We start from the raw sequence: 22134 nt of genomic DNA on the forward strand, positions 1-22134 counted from the left end.
GGCATGAAATCAGTGGCAGATTCTCTGATCACCAGGACACAAAGGAAGACAAAACAAACAGCCCTGATGAGACCTGATAGGCTAGGGTCAGTGGGAAGGGGAGAAGGTGCTCCCTTATCAGTGGACTAGGGGAGGGGCAAAGGGGGAGAAGAGGAAGGGAGTAAGGGATTGGGAGGAGATGAGGGAAGTGGCCACAGCTGAAATACAAATTGAATAAACTGTAATCAAGGACAACAAAAAAAAAAATTAATAAATAAGGGAAAAAAACCCTCTCCTGGATTCTGCAAATAGTGAGGATGGGGACCTAGGTGCATGGATGCTATATATCTTACAAGATATGCATCTGGAAACTACCAAAACCAACATATTAGTTTGAGTGTCTCAGGAATCCATCAAAACACTATGGTACAGGGTTCTATATCGGTGTGAGTAAAAGATGACTGAACATAAGAATAGAAAATGCTTTTTAGCTAATGCCTAAATGCACAGCCTTTAGGGACAGAAACAACTCCTATGACCATCCACTGGGAAACCACAGTCAGCTCCAATAACGCCTTATTAGAGTATATATATATATATTTTTTAAAAAAAGCAAATTACGTAAATATAAGTGAATCAATAAATAAAGAATTGCTCTCTGAAAAACATCAATTGGCCAAGAAAAGGAATGGTAAAGTAAATACTAAGTTGAATACAAGACTGAAAATGACTTATTAAAGAAAAGCCATAAGGATAAACAGAGACGAGAGTTCAATGTACATGATCAGTGACATAAAAGAACATGAACCCTTCAGGAAACTTGATTAAAATGTAAAAGGACAAGCAGACATTGAGTTGCAAGAGGAGCATGTGCAAAAAAAATTAGAATGTAATGAAATGAGGAAATAATATATAATATTACAAAAGGAAAAGTGAAATGTACACCATTGATAGAAAATCTTTAAGAATAAGCATTAAAGAAATTGAGTAAACAATGACGAAATAACTTGAGAAAGAACAAATAAGTCAAAGTGATGAGGAAATATAACAAATACAAATAATAAGACTTATAAGCCAAGACTTTTCAATGTAAATAGATAATGCTGAATTAAATACTAGAGTCAACAAAATTCTCAATACAAAGTGGTAAACTCTGAAACCATACACACACAAACAACAAAATCAGACTCTGTGGGATACATTGATGATTTGTGTATACATACGTATATATCATCTTAATCAAGAAAAAAGTTGCTATGAATTAGGTAGTGGGTACTGAGTGGGAGAGACTGGTGTTGAGGGTACTGAAGGAGCTGGAAGAATAGTACCTGGAATGAGCTGGAGAGAAAAAAGGAAAGGAGGAAGTTATGTAATTCTATTTTACTTAAAAATGCCTTAATTTTTTTAATTAAGTATATTTTTAATCAAAATGTCAAAGTATATTTTTAATCAAAAATAGTTTTGTTTTTTTTTTAAATAAACAAATGGTCAGGTCCACATACAGTAGTTAGCTTATTTTTCCTACACAGGCTTGATAATTTGAAAATTACTAACAGTGACTTGAAAATAATTTTTAACAATTGACTAAGTAATCTGGTTTTATTTGTTTTAATTTCTACTGTATGTCTTGAGAGATGCAAGTATATCACGATACCGTACAGAGGTCAGAGTTCAACACGTGAGAGTCAAATATCTCTTTCCTCATTTCATCCAACCTTGATGACAAGTCCCTCTACTGAACCACATTGCCGGGTATTCTGCATTATACCGAGACTTAAGAATATATGTTTCACTTGTAATTTTTATTTTAAAATTTTACTGAGAACTTAATATATGTATATTATTTATTTCATTTTTAATCTTTAAGGGAAGTTACTTAGAAGTGCAATAAAAAGTATTAAACGTAAATACAAAAAAATCCAAATATTCGACTTATGAACTTGAATATATTAATTTCAAAGTCATTTAATGTAAAATAACTTTTTTCACTAAAATGGAGGCACAAGATTTAGGTATTAACATATATAATAAAAGTGAAGTCACAACACTGGTGTCACAGCTGTGAAAGAACTGATGGAAGGATCAAGGAGTATGCTTTGCCCATGTGGAACCGAGTATATTTTAGAGAGGGTGTCACACCATAAGAGAAGGTAGCTAGAGCAGCCAACCACTGCTCAGTGCATGCTTCACACCAATGCACTTCTGAGATCCACCAAATAACTGAGCAGGCAGAAAACTAGGTCACAAAAGAACAGGTCCCTGATGAAAAGCTGGGTGAGCACATTAACCTTCCAGATAGAATACTTGAAGTATTAAGCACCTATTTGTTCTTTATAGACTCATGAAGACCTACTCTTAACATGGTTTAAAAATGAATCATCTGGCAAACATGATCCCCTTGGAGGGTCTGAAACAGTGAGAAACACCAAATGACAAAAGACAGTCTGTGTTAGAGAGCTGTCCCAGACCGTCTCCTCATAGCCACCTTCACCCCTAGACACAACATAGACAGTTGCCCACAAGAGGAAGCGTTTTGGTATTGAGTTATAGACAAAAAACTGAGCCACCAGACAGCCAATATCACGTTATCACATCACCATATCAACAATATACAAATGAAAGAAAATGCAAGACTCAAACAGCAAGTGTCTGGTTTTATTTGGCTTCCAGTGGTTTCAAAACCAAACAAACACAAACAAACAGAAACCCAAACTAAAAACAACAAAAACATTCTGATAATCTAGCAAAATCATCAAGTTGTCTGAAAGCTTGGAAATATAGTTCATGTATAAATTAAAATTAAAAGAGTTTGTTTTATTCCTTAAGGGCCATTAAATTATACTCCCTAATGCCATCTGAATCTCAGAGTTTTTAAAGAGATGCTGAAGGAATGAAAAGATATTGGCTAATCGTCAATACAATATCTGCTTTATATTTTCTCAAGATATCACAAAACTATTCAAATATAATCATTTTATGAAATACTTACACACTTACATATTAATCACATGTATAGAATATGAACTAAAATCCTTTCCAATTTATTTAATTTTATATATTTATTGTTATTGGTTGGTTACCTGTAACTTTAGCATCCTTTAACATAGGATTTCAGTTTTCAACACAAACTTATTTACACATATCCAGAAATTTTGAGAATGCTCAGGTTATTTAAGTAACTGAGAGATTTTCAAACAGGACTTTCACTTGCTTGGTTAGAGTCACACCAAGGTATTTTATGTTATTAGTGGCTACTGTGAAGGGTTTTGTTTCCCTAATTTCTTTCTCAGCCCTTTAGTCTTTGGCATACAGGAGGGCTTATGATTTTTTTGAGTTAATTTTGTATCCATCCACTTTGCTGAAGGTGTTTATCAGCTGAAGGAGTTCTCTGGTTGAATTTTTGGGGTCGCTCATGTATACTATCATATCATCTGCGATTAGTGAAACTTTGACTTCTCCCTTTCTGATTTGTATACCCTTGATCTCCTTTAGTTGTCTTATTCCTCTAGCTAGGACTTCCAGTACTATGTTGAATAGATACGGAGAGAGTGGGCAGCCTTGTCTTGTCCCTGATTTCAGTGGGATTGCTTTAAGTTTCTCTCCATTGAGTTTGATGTTGGCTATAGGATTGCTGTATATTGCCTTTACTATGTTTAGGTATGTGCCCTGATCTCTCCAAGACTTTAAACATGGATGGGTGTTGGATTTTGTCAAATGCTTTTTTGGCATCTAAGGAAATGCTCATATGGTTTTTCTCATTCAATTTGTTTATATGGTGATTACTTGATGGATTTCTGTATATTGAAACACCCTAGCATGACTGGGATGAAGCCTACTTGGTCATGGTGCATGTTATCATTTATGTGTTCGTGGATTTGGTTTGGAAGAAGATATCAGAGGAACTGAAAGATCCTATGTTAATCCTTCCCGTGTTCATAGATCAGAAGGATTAACATAGTGAAAATGGTTATTATGCCAAAAGCAATCTACAGATTCAATGCAATTCCCATCAAAATATCAACACAATTCTTTTCAGAACTAGAAAGAAAAATTCTCAACTCCATATGGAAAAACAAAAACCCCAGAATTTCCAAAACAATCCTGTACAACAACAGATCATCTGGAGGTATCTCCATCCCTGATCTCAAGCTGTATTACAGAGCAATAGTAATAAAAGCTGGATGGTATTGGCATAGAAACAGAATGGTGGATCAATGGAATCAAACAGAAGACCCCAAAATAAACCCACACACCTATGGGTACTTATTTTTGACAAAGAAGACAAAATCATTTAATGGAAAAAACAAAACAGCATCTTCAACAAACAGTGCTGGTCCAACTGGATGTCTACATGCAGAAAAATGAAAATAGATCCATATTTATCACCATGCCCCAAACTAAAATCCAAGAGTATCAAAGACCTCAACATAAAACTAGACACACTAAACCAGCTAGAAGAAAGTGAGGAAGAGCCAAGAACTCACTGGCACAGGAGACAACTTCCTGAACAGAACACCAGTGGCACAGGCTCTCAGAGCAACAATCCATAACTGGGACCTCATGAAACTGAAAAGCTTCTGTAAAGACACTGTCGTCAGAACAAAACAACAGCCTACAGACTGGGAAAGGATCTTCACCCACCCTATATCTGACAGAGGGCTGATATCCAGAATATATAAAGAACTAAAGAAGTTAAAAAGCAACAAATCAAGCAATCCGATAAAAAATGGGTACAGAGCTAAACAGAGAATTCTCTGCAGAGGAATAAAGAATGGCAGAGAAACACCTACAGAGATGCTCAATGTCCTTAGCTATCAGGGAGATGCAAATCAAAATGACCCTGAGATTTCACCTTACACCCATAAGAATGGCTAAGATAAAAAATTCAAGTGACAACACAAGCTGGAGAGGCTGTGGAGAAAGACAAACCCTCCTCCTTTGCTGGTGGGAATGTAAACTGTTACAACCACTTTGGAAATCAATCTGGCGCTTTCTCAGACAATTAGGAATAATGTTTCCTCATGATCCAGCTATAACACTCCTAGGCATATATCCAAAAGGTGCTCAAGTACACAATAAGGACATTAGCTCAACAATATTCATAGCAGCTTTATTCATAATAGCCAGAACCTGGAAACAACTCGGATGTCCCTTGAACGATGAATGGATACAGAAATCGTGGTATGCTTATATAATGGAATACTACTCAGCAATTAAAAACAAGGAAATCATGAAATTTGCAGGCAAATAGTAATATCTAGAAAATATCATCCTGAGTGAGGTATCCCAAAAGCAGAAACACACACACGATATATACTCATTTATAAGTCAATACTACACATATAAGACAGGATAAATATACTAAAATCTGTAGACCTAAAGAAGCTAAACAAGGAGGAGGACCTGGGGTAAGATGATCAATTCTCACTTAGAAAGACAAATGGGATGGACATTGGAAATAGGAGAAAACAAGGAACAGGACAGGAGCTTACCACAGAGGGCCTCTGAAAGACTCTACCTAACAGTGTATCAAAGCAGATGCTGAGACTCATAACCAAACCTTCGGCAGAGTGCAGTGAATCATATCAAAAAAGGCGGAGTTAGTAATTGGAGAGGACAGGAGCTCCACAAGGACCAAATATATCTGAGCACAGGGGTCTTTTCTGAGACTGATACTCCAACTGAGGACCATGCATGGATATAACCTAGAACCCCTGCACAGATGGATCGCATGGCAACTCAGTATCCAAGTGGGTTCTTTAGTAAGGGGAACAAGGACTGTGTCTGACATGAACTCAGTGGCTGGCTCTTTGACCTTCCCACCTCCGAGAGAGGATCAGCCTTGCTAGGCCACAGAGGAGGACATTGCAGCCAATCCTGAAGAGACCTGATAAGCTTAGGTCAGATGGAAAGGGAGGAGAACCTCCCCCATCAGTGGACTTAGAGAGGGGCAGGGAGGAGATGAGGGAGGAAGGGTGGGATTGGGGAGAATGAGGGAGGGAGCTAAAGCTGGGATACAAAGTAAATAAACTGTAATTAATATTTAAAAATGAAACTGAGAAAAAAGTGCTGCAGATCTTTAAATGTCTAAAGGATTTCAATGTATCCAAGCATTCCTTTGGAAGGCCTTGAGAAATACTTTAATGTGTGAGCCTTCAACATAGACAAAGAACTTCTTGTACAGGGCATAAAATATTTAGGAATTACAAGTACAAATTTTAGAGCATTCTTCATGATCATGGACTCTAAGGAGTTATTATCAGTATGAGTGTCAAGAGAAAGACAAATACAAACAGATTAATGTGCCATTATACAAAGCAACACTTATGTGCTGTACTTTACTTTGTCATTTGTCATTTGTCCTTGAGACACTCTAAACTAACTGATCATAGATGCAGTTTGGGGAGAACCAATACTTAATGCTGGATAAGCCTTCCTGAAAGTTTGTTTCAAGTCCATGGGAATCTCATTGCCTACACTTAGCTTTCATACAGCTACTGCTCAAGTCAGGTTTGCTGGGTAATATGGTATGTCCTGAACCATTTTCCTAAACTGAATCCTTCCATGGATTTCTCAGGAACTCCGCAACAGTAGCCTGGAGAATGCCTTTTATTCCAACCACTAGATTCCTGTCCTTTACATCTTGAGGCATCATTGTAAATAGATCCCCGTGAGCTACATTTAGAGACATCAACATGTTTCTCTAGTTTTTAGTTTCATGATACCACCAGTCCCTTAAAATGAATTTCAAAACATCTCTGTTTCTTGGAAGAGGCTGTAGAAGAGGCAAAGTTTCTTTACATGTTTAGTGTGCTAGCATGCTCTTTGAACCCATACTAAAATAGCATTTGCTGTTGCTGTTACATTTCTTGTTGGAAGGTTCTAAAATTCAATCTGTTTAATGGATGTGGTAAACTACCAAGCTATATGTTTCTTTCTGAAGAATACTTGGAAGACTATAGTGGCATTCAAAATTGTCACTGGCAACTTTGATTTTATTTCATTTTCCCCCAGTAAGCAGCTTTGGGTTACTGACTACTTTCTATTGTTTCCACTCTTTATAATATCACTAATATTTGGTATTTTATTCTTTTCGTACATTTGAACTTAATTGCTTTCTTGCTTTTCTCATTTCCCACATTACGTATAGGATCTCTTCAGTACTATCATAAGCCCTGATACTCTAACATTCTATAATAATTACTACTTTATGTGAATCTCATTAATTCTGGAGTTATACTTTCATTTAGCCCATTTTTTTCTGTCAATAAAACTTCAACTGTGTCCTGTTTGATATGTAAAGAGTTCTGGGTGGGTGTTCCCATACTCTTAAGTTACCAATTAATTGTTAACTCCCATGGTAGTTAAATAATAATCAGATACATAATTCAACGCTTCAAATGTTGCTAACTTCTGCTTGCTGTTCAGATTAAAATCTACCCCAGTGCTTGTCTTACTCACACTTGAAAACAGCTATGCAGTCTGCTACTGACTGATGAACTACTCCAGAAATAACACTGAGGTCAAGGTGGGTTATGGCTTCATTCAGCATCTATATAGTATTTATTGATTTTCCCTCTACTGTATTATCAATAACGAAGAAATGAATACCAAAATACTTAAGAAGAACTGGAGACCTATCCAATTCTACTATGTTTTGCCAATTTTTGTTTTATGTATTTTGCTTTTTTTTTTTTTGTTAGTTTCCCTAGTGCTTGCTTACACATTTAAGATCATATCTTCTTGATAAATATAATCATGTGCTAGGCATTAGGAAAAAAGCAGCCTGGACTACCTGTAGGTCAGGGTCACAGCCCAAGGATGTCTGTGTGCCCTCACAGAATCAGCAGTCAGATAACACAGCACTAAGGTTTAAACAGAAACATTACTAATTTCTGAGCTAAGGAACTGAACCTCTGACCTACTTTCTTTATATCTCCCCAAATCTAAATTTACACATTATGTAGATGACCTTGTCTTCTGCAGTCCACCCCTCCAAATTAGCCAAACTCTGCTCTTCTAAATTTCATGTCCAGCTTGGGCTACAGAGTCTCCCTGTCTAAGGTCCAATTGTCTACCCCTCAGTCACCTACTTGGGACTAACAATTACTCCAATCCACAAAGCCATTACCTTAGATGGAAAACATCTAATCTAGTCCCTTGCGGTCTCCACCTACTAAAGAGGAGATTTTATCACTCCTAGTAAAGGCTGGTTTCTTACACTACTGGATCTCCTCTATTTTTCCTCCATGCCCCCTACATGATGCAGCCCTTGACCCCTCGCATGAATTTCATACAATTACCAAGCCTTTTCAGAAGTTCCAACAGGCCGTCCTTCAGGGCCTGGTCTCACACCTCCCAGATCTAACCCATTCCTTCTCCCTTTGTGCAGCAGAAAAAGAGGGGTATGCCCAGGGCATCCTAGGCCAGCAACTGGGAATCCCATTTGCACCCATGGCATAGCTATTAAAGAAATCAGACCTGACCATATACTTTCATGAGAGAACACTGGAAGAGATTAGAGATTAAAAACAGAACATAGCTTAACATAGTAAAGGCTATTCATTAAGTCTATAGCCAATACTATTTTACATTAGGGAAATTGAAGCATTTCCCCTAAAATCTGTAATGAAACAAGGATGTCCACACTTTTAACTCTCATTCACTATACTGCTTAAGTTGACAAAATCAGATAAACAAAAGAAAGATATAAATACATATGACAGGAAAAAGGAAGAGGCAAACAATTGCAATTTGCAGATAAAACTATTCTAGTTTTAAAGGATTCTACAGACTATCAAAGACTTTCAATACTGATAAATATTTTCAGTAACTATATAAAACCGTAAGTAGGTTTATATATAACATTAATAAACTGTATAATATAGAAACTGAGAAAAAATATCCTTCCGGTTTACTACAGGTATACTGTGATAACAGCAGTAGCCTCGGAACAATGGAACAGAACGAAGGACCCAAGTATAAATTCATGTTGACAAAATCATCAAAACATGTACTGGAAAAACTTTTTCCAATAAACAGTACTTGGAAAGATTAGGAATATTATATGTATATACTATATAATAGATTTGTATTTCTCATATATATATATATATATATGCATGCAAGAATAAACTAAAGACTACTGAAGATACAAAAGACATTTTTCATTTTGTTAAGCTATGTTACATTTTAGTAAACAAACAAGTAATTGGTCGTACTATGCCACCTTCAGACATGATGTACTTTTACTGAACCTCTCCCACTTGTCTTTCCTGACTCCCTGTACCCCTGTACCTTTCTAATGTCAGTAAATTTTCTTTCAATAATTCTTTCATACCATAAGTGTTCTATTACTATCTCTCTATCCCTTAAAACATTTTTGATGTGCTCATGGTCTTCTTTCTATTTTCATGAACTTTATCCAGACTCACACCTGTATAAACATACATATAAACAATTAAAAGTGTACAAGAGATAACATATAGTATTTGTCTCCCTATGTTACTTCACTGAACACAGTAACTGCAAGTTACAGCACTTTTTGTAAATTTCATTTTTCTTTATTGCTAAATAAAATTTTATCATATTTTCTTGCACATTTTCATTTTAAAATGTACTTAAAAATTAAGTGTATGACCAGTGTTTGGGCTGTATTGTGTATATGCAGCATGTGTGTGCCTGGTGACATTGGAGCTGAAGGGTCCCCTGTAACTGGAGGTTCAAACAGTTGTAAGCAGGGTACTGTGAACAAAAACCAAGGCTACATGAAAGGCAGCAAGTCCACTTAATCCACCAGCCGCCAATCTAGTCCCCACACCACATTTTCATAACCTATTCTTCTACTGTTGGAAATCTTGGCTGCTTCCATTCCCTTGCCCTTGGGAAAAGTTCAGCAATAAACCTGGATCTGTCAGTAATTCTGTTGTAACATACATTGTCATTTGGATATATGGTCAGGAGTGTCTGGGTCTTACGGAGGGTCTACCTTTAGTTTTCTGAGTAAACTCTGTATTTATTAGCTTTATTTTTCCATCAGTGTTAGTGTTAATACGTTCTTTGGCCTCACAAACAGAGCTCCCAGATACCCTGAACCTTTTACATTTTTGTTGACATTTACATTATGTCCACAAAGACCTTCTAATATACTCTGGATCTTAGATCACATAAGAGGAACATTTTGATCTATTAGATTTCTAACAATGTGGAAAAAAAGAAATATCTGAGGAAAAAAAAATCAATGCTAAGGAGATAGATTTATTTCACCACATAATTTCTGAGTTTTTTGTCCATGGACAGCATGGCTTCTGGGACAAGGTAGAAAGATGGAAGGAAGTACTTGCTGGAGAGAGCTTGTTCCACTCACGGTTTTGGTAACAAAAAGCAAGCTGACTTCTCTGACACAGTCCCTGCCCCATGCCCTTTGAACTGGTCTTTGCTTGCTTTCTATTGCTGTGGTAAGTCATGACAAAAAACTGCTTGGGGAGGAAAGCGCTTATTTAGCTTACATTCCCTGATCACACACCTTCATGGAGGGGGATCCAAGAAAGAACTCACGACAATAACTAGGAGGCAAGAACTGACTTAGAGACTACAGAGGAGTGATCCTTGCCAGGCTGCACTGTGACTCACTCAGCCACAGATCTCAGGGCCACTGGCTCAAGGCTGGCACAGTTCACAGTGGGCTGGGCCCTCCCAAATCAATCAGAAAATGGCCCCACAAACTTGTCCAATTGAAATTCCCTCTTTTCTGACACCTCTAGCTTGTGTCAAGATGATAAAAAAATATATCAGCATGAAACTCTAAAACCACAACTAAATTAACATATTTATCAGGATAGATCCCTAAAGAACCAGTCACCTCCCAAGGCTGAATTTCTCAATATTACCACATTTGGGAGCAAACTGTTAACATGTGGGCTTTTGGGAGACACTAAGCTATCCTACCATATTTACCAGATACCAAGCACTTCTTAAGCTTTTCCTTTTCATTCTATAGCAGATGGATATCATTAGCTGCTCAACAGACACACACACCCAAATAATAATAATAATAATAATAATAATAATAATAATAATAATAAATTTGAAAAGAAGGGGTAGCCATTAATTAGGGACTGAGTAATGAGACATGAGAGGAGTTTGAATGGAGTAGTGGAGTAGGATGGAAATATGTAAATACATTAGTGATGTACAACAGTCTTAAAATATATATAAAGTAACATAATCTAGTTTTCAAATGGCAAACACTGTACTGATCATTGAACAGATAAATGCTTTGTCAACAGTTTTTAAAAGGTTTTCAGAAAATGCAGAAATTTCTATGTTCATTCTGAATTTTGGGAAAATTCGAGCCTTGCTCTATCCAGACACAACGATTGTTTACATAAGGAAATGCACATGTGGTAAATGTGCATGCATGATAATTTGGGACTCATTATCAGGAATTTCTATAAATTCATTTTAAATAAATAAAAACAGAAGAACACATACCAAGGGACCCTAATCATTAGTTTTTATACTTGAACACGTGAAAATAAATTCTATTCTACACAATGAATTGACTGGAAGCTGCTTGAGCCAAAGCTCTTAGAGCTACAATATCAGTAAAAGATTAACAATTTTGGAAGAGTCCAGTTTCTCTCTCATGTGAAATAGCCCAGCTGTTTCTTGCTCAGATTTATTACTCTGATTATTTTTCTCATAGATAAAAACTACTTATTTTCTCTTAGATAAAAACTACTTATTTTGTTAGTATAATTTACCCTGATGTAGAAAATTCAGTTAGCTTTGTATTAGGAATATGTATGAATAAACATGCCACATTCAGAATATGGCATGTCTATTTTATTAATGAATTGTTTAGTTTTTATGTTAATTAATAAGAAAAAAGATATATAAAAGGTATAAGTAACATACTTTTTAAGTTTCTTCCCTTGTATGCTTTTATTCTAAAATTTAAATCCGTCATCATGTAGACATTTCATCTACTTTGTAAACACTGTGTCACTGAACTATTTAATAAGAGTATGAATATGCTACTCAAAATTCAGATCTCACTTGTTCTTACTGATGTTCCAAATGTACTTTTTATTTTAATAATTTGGCTACTGTTTCCAAAAACATGCTGAGTAGACAGCAGTGGAAAGTACATCTAAGGAGAAAAACATTTCTGTAAAAATGCAATTAAATTTGGACTTTCATCTTCAGTCAGTATATTTCTGATATGCAAGGAGAACTTTTCTCTTCAAGATAAAATTTTTGTAATGCAAAAGTCATGGGAGTTCATTCATAAAATATGCAAATTTAAATACAGTAATATTTTCTCCTGTATTACTCCAGGATTTATATTTAGAAACAATAATTTTAAAGTATGTGTATGTTGGAAGAGTGTCAGATGTGTGCAATGATTTTGTATCCACAATTTTACCACTGAGTATTTCTCTTCCTTGGATAGTTCAACCTCCTTTTCAACTTAATATAATCATTTCAAAAAAGAAAAATCTAGGAACAAAGGGTTAAGAGCCCATCAAAGCAGGGAGCCATGGCAACAAGCAATAGGTGAGTTCATGTAGCTGAGAACTCACATCTTCAAATCCAAGCACATAGCAGACTAAAAGTGACAGAGATTTGAGATTCTCAAAGCCTGCCTCCAGTGACATAGTTTCCCCAGCAAGGGCAAACTACCTAAATCTTTCAAAACAGCATCACCAACCAGGGACTGAAATTGTTCAAATACTGGAGGCTTTGGGGGGCATTTATCATCCAAACTACCACAAAGATACAATTAATATTCATGAATAGTTTTTCAAAATGTAAACAGTTATTGAATTGTGAAGCCAAATGGTGGTTCAAGACAATGCTTAACTTTCTAAGAAAGTATGTGCATTTGTTACAATTCCCATAAAAATTTATAAATTCAAGTTGATCTCCACTTTTTAATATATAGAAGTGTTAGTCTTTAAAAAAAAAAAAAAACTTAGCAATTCTACCCAGCACATATTCTTGTTGTGAATTATTCATGTTCTTTCTGACCACTAATACAGCAATTTTATAAAGGATCTGTCCCAGTATATTCCCCATTATCATACTGAGCATTGGCCCAATCTTTCCCAATGGAATTGCCTTAAAGTAAGTATAAAATCAATTGGCTATATGTATGAGGAATTATTTACAGACTGTTACCTTAGAAAACAATTTTGGATTTTTTTATATTCATGGTCATGCTGACTGTAAACAATGATAATGTGACCCATATTACTCCAAAAGCACAGCAGCCTACCTTGCTAATAGAAATGATACAAAATATATTTTAAGTTTTCAGGGCAAACCATAACCATACATCCAAGCAATATACAAAAAATACAGGTTATTATTAGAATATATATATATGCATAATAATAATATATGCAGTGTTTTTTTCCTTTGGGTAAATTCTACTTGATTGTTTGGTATTACTAGTATTTTCATATATTGTTTCATTCCATTTCCTAATATTTAGTACAGCTTCTCTTTCTACGTTTATGAGAGATATCGATATGAGGCTTTGGTATTTGCTGTTAGTGTGTTTTTCTAGTTTTGACAGATAACAAGTGGCCTTCTAAATTGAATTCAGAAAAGTTTCTTATCTCCTAAAGCAGTTGTTTTCAACCTTCCTACTGAAGTGACACTTTAATACGGTTGCTCATGTTGTGGTGACCCCCAACCATAACATTATTTCGTTGCTACTTCAAAATTGTAATTTTGCTACATATTATAATTATAATGTAAATATATGGTATGCAGCACATCTGAATGTGATCCCCCCAAAGGGGTCACTATCCCCAGGTTGAGAACTACTCTTCTAGGATTTGTGTAAGAGTTTTATCACTTGACCCCAAACTTTTACTTGGGTAATTGATTATAATTGTACATGTAATGCATCTAGTACACAGAAGGTAACTTTACCTTCTATTTCTTCTTCACCTCATTTTGGAAACTGGCAATTAAGAAATGTGTGAGCGCTGTAAATTACTGAGCTTACTGGTATGGATTTCATTCATTTTTATATTTATTTATGTTTTCACAGTCTTTATTCATAGGTACACTGCTTTCAATTTTAGTTTTGAAATCTATTTTCTTATTACTATTCTGATTTGATTTAAGATATGTGACAGATTTGTAACAGACGTCCTTAAACTATCATAACACATTTACAATAGCTAACAGTGTCACTATCTTCTGGATTTATTTTATTTTATTTAATGTGTGTGAATTCTGCATGATGTCTTTGTCCCTCATGTGTGCAGTGCCTTCAGAGGCCAGAAGAGGACGTTGAATCACTTAGGATATTCTGCCTGATGTGAGCTGCCTTATGGATATCAAGGGTTGATCTAGGGTCCCTTGAAAAAGCACATGATGCCTTAGTCACACAGGCATCTTTCCAGCTTCAGTTTGGGTTTTATTTCTACTAACTAATTTTTCTCCTAAAGCTTCTAGGTTATATTCTTTTGTTTTTTTACATGTCTACAGAGAAGACACTGATGACATGATATTGGCTTTGGTTTTCCAGATTGCTCTAGCAGCCAACTGTGAATCAGCTAAGACCTCTCCAAAGACTGTCTCATATTCCCATCTGCTTATATTTGTGGTACTTCAAAACTTCTTCCTGTTCATTATATTCAAACTCCATCTTTGTCCACACACAAGCATTTTTTTCCACAGTAGCTTCTTTTTAGTGATATTTCTACATTTCTTAATTGGGTAATATTTTTTGGTTAAGTTAAATCTCTTCACATTGACTTTAACTTAGAATCTGTTGGTATACATACTGCAGTGAGACCTGGGAATAAGTGGCTTGTTGTATCCAATCTTCACCTGTACACCTTTGCATTCCCGCTGGCTTCCCACATGCAAGCTTTTCAATGGTGCTATTACCGTTCTTCCTCTAAGAATGTGGTACCGACTCTCTGACCCTTAGATATGATATAATTTATGAGCTAACATTACCACTCATTATTCTATCCTCTTTTCACAGTTTCAAATAAGATAAAAATGCATGTAATTAAATATTTTATTTTTTCCTTGCCTATAGTTTCTGAATGTGTTTTTGGTTGTATATATATGAAAAAAAAAACCAAACATTCAACTGAAAGTAAGTTATTTAGTGAGTCAGATCTTACACAGTGCTCACATGATCTGCTCACACTGTGCTGAGACTGAACTCTCAGAATGCCAAAGAAGAACAAGTACCAATTAATTCAGTACACAGCTTCATGGTATGTAATGAGAAAAATTGTAGCTACGCCACTGGTAGCCTAATTCTGTTGTATGATAATGGCTTAATACAGGAAAGCACGGCTGGAGTCTCATCCTTCAGACCACTCCCAAATTCCATAGCTTCTCATTAATCCATTTGTTTAAATTGGCTGCACAGCATTCTGTTATTTGCCACTAGAAATGCTGACTTATAGTTTCTTTGTCTTTGATCAATACTAATATTTGGTAGGCTTGTCAAAAGGATTGATTGGGAGAGCTCAAATGAAGCATTTACTACAAATGCCTGCCAACAATTAGTTGTTTACTGTCTTATTGCTGTTTTTTCTTTTATTATTTAAATTCACTTTCTTCCCTCCACCTTCCTTCACTCCCTCCTTTACATATGTTTTAAACAGCATGCATTCCTGTGTGCCAGGTGCAAGCTGACAACCTCTGGAGTCCAGGAGAGGCCACTGAATCCCCTGGAACTGGAATAATGGGCAGCTTTGATGGGTGCTTGATCCTGAACTTGGTCCACTGCAAGAACAGTAAGTGCTCTTAACTATTAACTCATTTCTCCAACCTCTCCATGCGTTATTTTAGAGCAGTAGATCAGAACACCTAAGTTAAAATTACACATTTGCAGATGTCATTTTGCAGTCATGGTCAAGTGTGTTATGGACATTAAGATTTAGCTTCTGTGTCTATGAACTAGATAAAAGAGGTATATGTGTTTCACGTTGCTGCTTTAGAATTAAATGAGATTCCATCTTATACCTATCAGAATGGCTAAGATAAAAAACTCAAGTGATAACACATGCTGGAAAGGATGTGGAGAAAGGGGAACCCTCCTCCATTGCTGGTGGCAGTGCAAACTTGTTCAACCACTTTGGAAATCCATCTGGTGCTTTCTCGGAAAACTGGGAATAGCTCTACCTAAAGATCCAGCTATACCACTCCTGGGCATAAACCCAAAAGACGTTCTACTGTACAACAAGGACACTTGCCCAACTATGCTCATGACAGCTTTATTCCTAATAGCCAGAATCTGGAAACAACCCAGATGTCCCTCATCAAAGGAATGGATACAAACATTGTGGTACATTTGCACAATGGAATACTACTCAGCTATTAAAAACAAAGAAATCATGAAATTTGCAGGCAAATGGACGGAACTAAAAATATCATCTTGAGTGAGGAAACGCAGACCCAGAAATATGCACATTGTATGCACTCATGATAAGCAGATATTAGACCTACAGTGCAGGATAACCATACTAAAATCCACAGACCCAAAGAAGCTAAGCAACAAGGAAGACCCTAGGGAGGATGCTTAATTCTCATTCAGAAGGGCAAACAGGAAGCAGGGGAAGAAAGGGAACAGGAAGGGAGCCTATCACAGATGTTCTCTGAAAGACTCCACTCAGCAGGGGATAGAAGCAGATTCAGAGAATCACAGCCAAACTTTGGAAGAAGTGCAGGAAGTCTTATGAAAGAAGTGGAGGACTTGGAGGGGACAGGGGCTCCACAAGCAGACCAGCAACAATATTCTGCACCCAGGCAGCTTACAAAGACTTGATACATCATCCAAGGACCATGCAGGGAGAAGACCTAGACTCCCTGCTAAGAACTTGACCAATCTCCAAGTGAGTAGGGGAGCAGGGACAGATTCTCTGAAATGAATTGTTGCCTGCTCTTTGATCACTTCCCCCTGGCAGTGTGGACTTACCAGAACACAGAGGAAGAGGAAACAGACAGTTATGATGAGACTTGATAGGCTAGAGTCAGATAGTAAGGAAAGAGGACTTCACCTTTTCAGTGGACTAGGGGCTGCTATGGAGGGAAGAGGAAGGGGAGAGGTACTGGGAGGAGATGAGGGAACGGACTACAACCAGACTACAAAATGAATAAATTGTAAAAAATAATAAAATAAAAAATTTAAAAATTAAATGAAATATGCAGATAAAATTCTGACTTCTTAATTTGTTCTTATACTTCAAACAAATATTTCAGTTCAATTAAACTTATTTCACACATTGTTTCCTGTTAAGTACCAAACCCATATTGTTTCTCAGAATCCCTGAGACACCTCTCATCACACAACAACCCAGTTCCTTTGCATTCTGCTAGCCTATCCTGATTGTACTCAAATCATTATTTTTAACGTTGTTTCTTTGACAGGAAGTACTTTGGGCTTGTAAACTATTATGACCAGTTCTTTGACCTTGGAACTCATACAAATAGCACCACTCATTTATTTCAACATTTTGTTCTTTTTACAGCAGTCAGCTTGACTTATTTTTACCCCTTTAGATCTGTGACAGTGACTTTATGAGCCTACCTTGCAGAATCACTTTAACAGTTGCTGATATAACATGGTATCCACTAACAAGACTAGAATAACAGTTTTAAAAGCAATCCAATAAATGTAGAGAAGAGGTAAGCACCTAGCTGAAAAGCACTTTAAAACTCTACAGTTGATTTGAATCATTAAATTTCTTTTACCTAAATAGTCAACTCGTTTCTGATTTCTATGGAATGCTACAATAGAGAAGAATCCGTAAGAATAATGAAATGACATAAGGTAAGCACAAGTAGCTTCAATTACCAACATCAAAATCTGGGAATGCCTTATATTCCTTTTACATGTTTATCAAAGTTGGGAAGCAAAGCTTTGTACCCATGAAAGGGCGGGGAGCACTGGTATTAAGCCTAGGCTGAATAGCAGAATTACCAGGCATACTTTTACAATATTGATACCCACCATCCCACTTCAGAGACCTCTGTTTAATTGGATTGTGTATGGCTTGGCAACAGGATATTTAAAATTCAGCTGGAAAATTCTCTCAGGCAATTGGGTAGAAGAACCATTCTCTATTTAGGATCCTCCTGTATCCAAATTTTCTTTTTTCAGTTTTTCTCTTTATACTACCACTGGGAATATTTCAGTCTATTTGTCTGAATATTCCTTTGCTAAAAAGGACAGAAAATTTGGTATATGTGTGCCAGACAAGAGAAGTTTAGTTAAACAAAACAAAACAAAAATAACAAGGAAGCATACAAAAGCCATCCTGGCTGAAGTACCTTTCCATAAATTCAGTAGGCAGGAATATTCACATATATTTGAGATAATACAATATATGTGAACAAATGAAATTGTACCAAATCAATGTGGGAAGAAAAAAAGAGAGAGAGAACAAAGCCAAAAGCTGATAATTGTGTTAAGCACCGTTAATGAGTTACAGCTTCAAGCTCCGTGTACCTGAATGATGGCTCCCAGGTCGTCCACAAAGCTGTTTACCTCCGATAGCAGTAGCGATACAATCGACTTCCTCAACAAGCTGCAGCTTCCTAAGGTCACTAGACTCTGTGAGACATAATGCTGCACCTGGAACTGCAAATGAAGATGAGTGAGAACATACTTTCCTTCACATCAGCATCCTTAACAGACAACTTCCAAGACCTCCGTTGCTAAGGTAAGCCCTGGGAGGTAAGCCCTGGGAGGAGGGTAAGATATTGGCATAGTTTGGGGTTAGTACTGAGAGATAATATGAACAAATTATTCTAATGTAGGTCCTGTGGTTTTATGTCAAAAGTTTTACATGTATCACAGTGCTAAAATGGAAGAAGTTGAACTGTCGTTAAGGATGAGTTTAGAACACCTAAGAGACTACATTCAAAATGAAGAAAGAAGATAATAAAACTCACTTTATGTCCTCACTAGATAGAAGACAGACAGGCAGACATATACCCAAGTAGATTTAAAAGGTGGTGGGTGAACTTTGAAGGCTCTGAGGACTAGGGGTCTTCTGTGTATCTCACTTCCACAGTGGAGAGGATGGGGTGAACCAGTTCCCTATTTACCAGGAGTCAGGCTTCATAGTTACGAGGAAAAAATAGGTGATGGTCTGAGTTCTCTTTGTTAGTTCTTTTAATCATTTCATCTATCTATCTATCTATCTATCTATCTATCTATCTATCTATCTATCTGCTTATCCATCTCTCTGTTTTATAGTGTGGGTACATGTTTGTGTGTCTATGTGCATGAGTGTGTAAAAGTTCCAAAATGTACAAGCATAGGTCAAAGGAAGACTTAAGAGAGTTGGTGCTCTCTTTGCATGTGTGGGTTCCTGGGATCAAATTCTGATCATTTGGCTCAGCGACAAGCTTTTATCCACTCAACTATCCTGACAAACCACCCACCTTTAAGAAAACCACAAATGCCAACAGGAAACAACATATCACATCTCTGCTATTGGAAATGAAGCCGTGTGATCAAAAATATCAAAAATCATACTGTAAAATATAAAACTCGTGAGCAGGACTTCATGTAATATGACCTTTAACACAATTGAAGAAAAGAGGCTTGAAACAGAACTGGCCAGATTCCATCACTGTTTTCTGTGAGTTTAAATAACACTGAGGAGACATCAATTTCAGTGCTACATATGCCAGGTGAAACTACTAAATGTTGCACCGTGTCTTTTAAGATAAATATATGTTTACAGGTACTTTAACTGTACATATTCTTTTAGGAGTTCACAATGACAATAATAACAATGCTACAGAGTAATGAAAATATTCACATGATTCTGGAATATATAGCTTATACTTCACAGTAGCCTAAGATAACCTAATTCTGGAAATATACTGCCATAGGGACACTTAGATATTTCCTTATCATTGTTTATTAACAACATAATTGCTTAAGATTCAGACTGCTCATGAAGGTGGAGCATGACATTTCTTTACAACATTTTCATTTTTGTAATTAAAGAAAAACATGCCTTTATCTGAGCTGAGAGATTTCAGATGGCTATTTTAACTGATGCTTTGTGTGTGTACCCTTCTCCACATTTTAATTCTTTAGCACATAAGTGCAAAATTTACTGAGAATGAGGGACACTTTGGAGGAGTAATAAAGTGGTGATGGCAGTGATGAGGTTACATTAGAGATTCTAACTAATGTCCTCTGATTCAAATCTTAGTCTGGCTGTTTCAGAATTTGTAGTAGCACTTATTTGGCCTTTTGTGTCATAGATTCCAGACATGCAAAACGACAACTGTGACAGTAATTACTTTGTAGAATTGTTAGGCACATTAAGTTGAGACAGTGAAAATGCTTAGCATAGTGTCAGACACCTAGTAAGGTGCCCAATAGGCAACATAACGCTACAATTCCTAACAATAATTTCAAAGCATTGGTGGGTAGAGGATATAAATTTAAATTATTAGCCACTGAAAAGCTAAATGTTATGAATATGGAATGATGCAATTATGCTGGTGAAGGATGCTGAGAATACAGACAACTTCAAAATAAAGACCTCATCTACAGTATAACAACAGAGAGCTACTATACTGACTAAATTCATAAATAAAATGACGTGTATAATTCTTACTGCTGTTTATAATTCTGTAAATGTTATCTTAAAATGCCCTCTATATATCTGAAGTTATAATCAAAGCTTCTTCTCTTTTAAGACACAATGGAAACTTTGGAGAGACTGAATAAAGACCAGAAATAACAATGAAGGCCTGACCCAACACCCAAATCAACCTCTTTTTTCCCTATCAAATCTTCCTTTATTAATAATCTTTGCTCAAATGCCTGTGTAGCAAGGATGAGCTAATTTCTGCTGATGAGACTGCTCACTGAGCCCCTGAGTTAAAAGGGCATTACAGAAGAATAGACTGGACATAGATGCTCAGTGTGCATTTCCTTGCTGAGGGTCTGCCTCAGCAATCATTCCGAATCTAATTAGACAGGTTCTTTGTAATCACCGCAGAAGCAGCAACTTCATTTGTGATCTTATAGGTTAGAGAGTTCTTCCTTAAAACTCAGTTGCCAAAGTCCTACCTATTGAGGATGCACAGGGTACACTGTTACATTAAACTCTTGGAATATGGAGGGTGAAAATTCCTACCACACGCCCAATTCATTGTCCCTGTGCACTACATAGGAACAATGTAGGTAGGAAGAGCTGAGACATCAGAGGATGGTTCATTCAATTGAGGCATCTAGGATTATGTAGTGTTTTTGTGCAGAGGTACCATTTCCTCTACCTCTAGCTTACCATTGGTAGGCACATGGTGATCCTAAATGTAGGCAAAATGAAGCAAGTTTGCATTTGCTTAGTTATCAAGCACATACTTTTTTTTTTTGCTACTTTTAAATCTATGTCAATCCGTTGCCCCTTAGCCATTAGTTTATAAGAACTGCAATCTTCAAATTATTCCACAAGACATTGGGTTGATGTGTTATATTGGTTATCATGATGGTAAAAAGCAGGTATTTTGAAGGCTCTAGAAAACCATGAGTATTCTAGAAAGTAAGAGATAAATCTCAGAATATGGGCTATAAGCAGCCTATGGTTCATGCTGAAAGATAGCTATGAATACTTCCCAACACAAAATCAAAAATATTCTTGAAATATATTTTAAATTATTTTATTTTATGTGTATGTTTTGCCTACACATTACAACTGTGTGCCATCTGTGCTTGCAATATCTACAGAGGTCAGAAGATGGCATCATGTCCTCTGAAGTTGGAGTTCCTGATAGTTATTGACTATCATGCACGTGCTGGGAACAAAACCAAGTTCGCTGTAAGAACAGCCAATGCTCATAACCACTGTGCCATCCCCAGCCCTTGTGAGATTAGAGGTTTTTTCTTTCTCTTCCTTCTTTTCTTCCTTCTTTCCTTCTTTGTAATTTTACTGTGTGGTTTCTGAGCATGAAATGAACATTGGCATTATGCCTCAACCTCAAAAAGGTTCAACAATACTTAAAGGAAGCATTCCGGAACTAGTATTATCAGTACTGTTAACATGTAGCAATAGTTATTCTAAGACTCTGCCAAGCAGTCATCTCTATATTTGGTTTGCGGTTCAGATTTATAGTACCAAGTATTCCAGGAAA

At 36.4% G+C, this 22134-nt stretch overlaps 1 protein-coding gene across 1 annotated transcript in view; it reads right to left on the reverse strand.

Moving 5' to 3' along the window:
* Positions 1–22134, reverse strand: part of Mei4 (meiotic double-stranded break formation protein 4) — a 191645-nt gene that overhangs the window by 51104 nt on the left and 118407 nt on the right. The window contains exon 4 of the mRNA XM_060384692.1: positions 18479–18610. Coding sequence (XP_060240675.1) covers positions 18479–18610 — 132 coding nt within the window. The remainder of the gene's footprint in view (positions 1–18478; positions 18611–22134) is intronic.

Source organism: Meriones unguiculatus, chromosome 6, assembly GCF_030254825.1.
Source record: "Meriones unguiculatus strain TT.TT164.6M chromosome 6, Bangor_MerUng_6.1, whole genome shotgun sequence".
NCBI classification, from domain to species: domain Eukaryota; kingdom Metazoa; phylum Chordata; class Mammalia; order Rodentia; family Muridae; genus Meriones; species Meriones unguiculatus.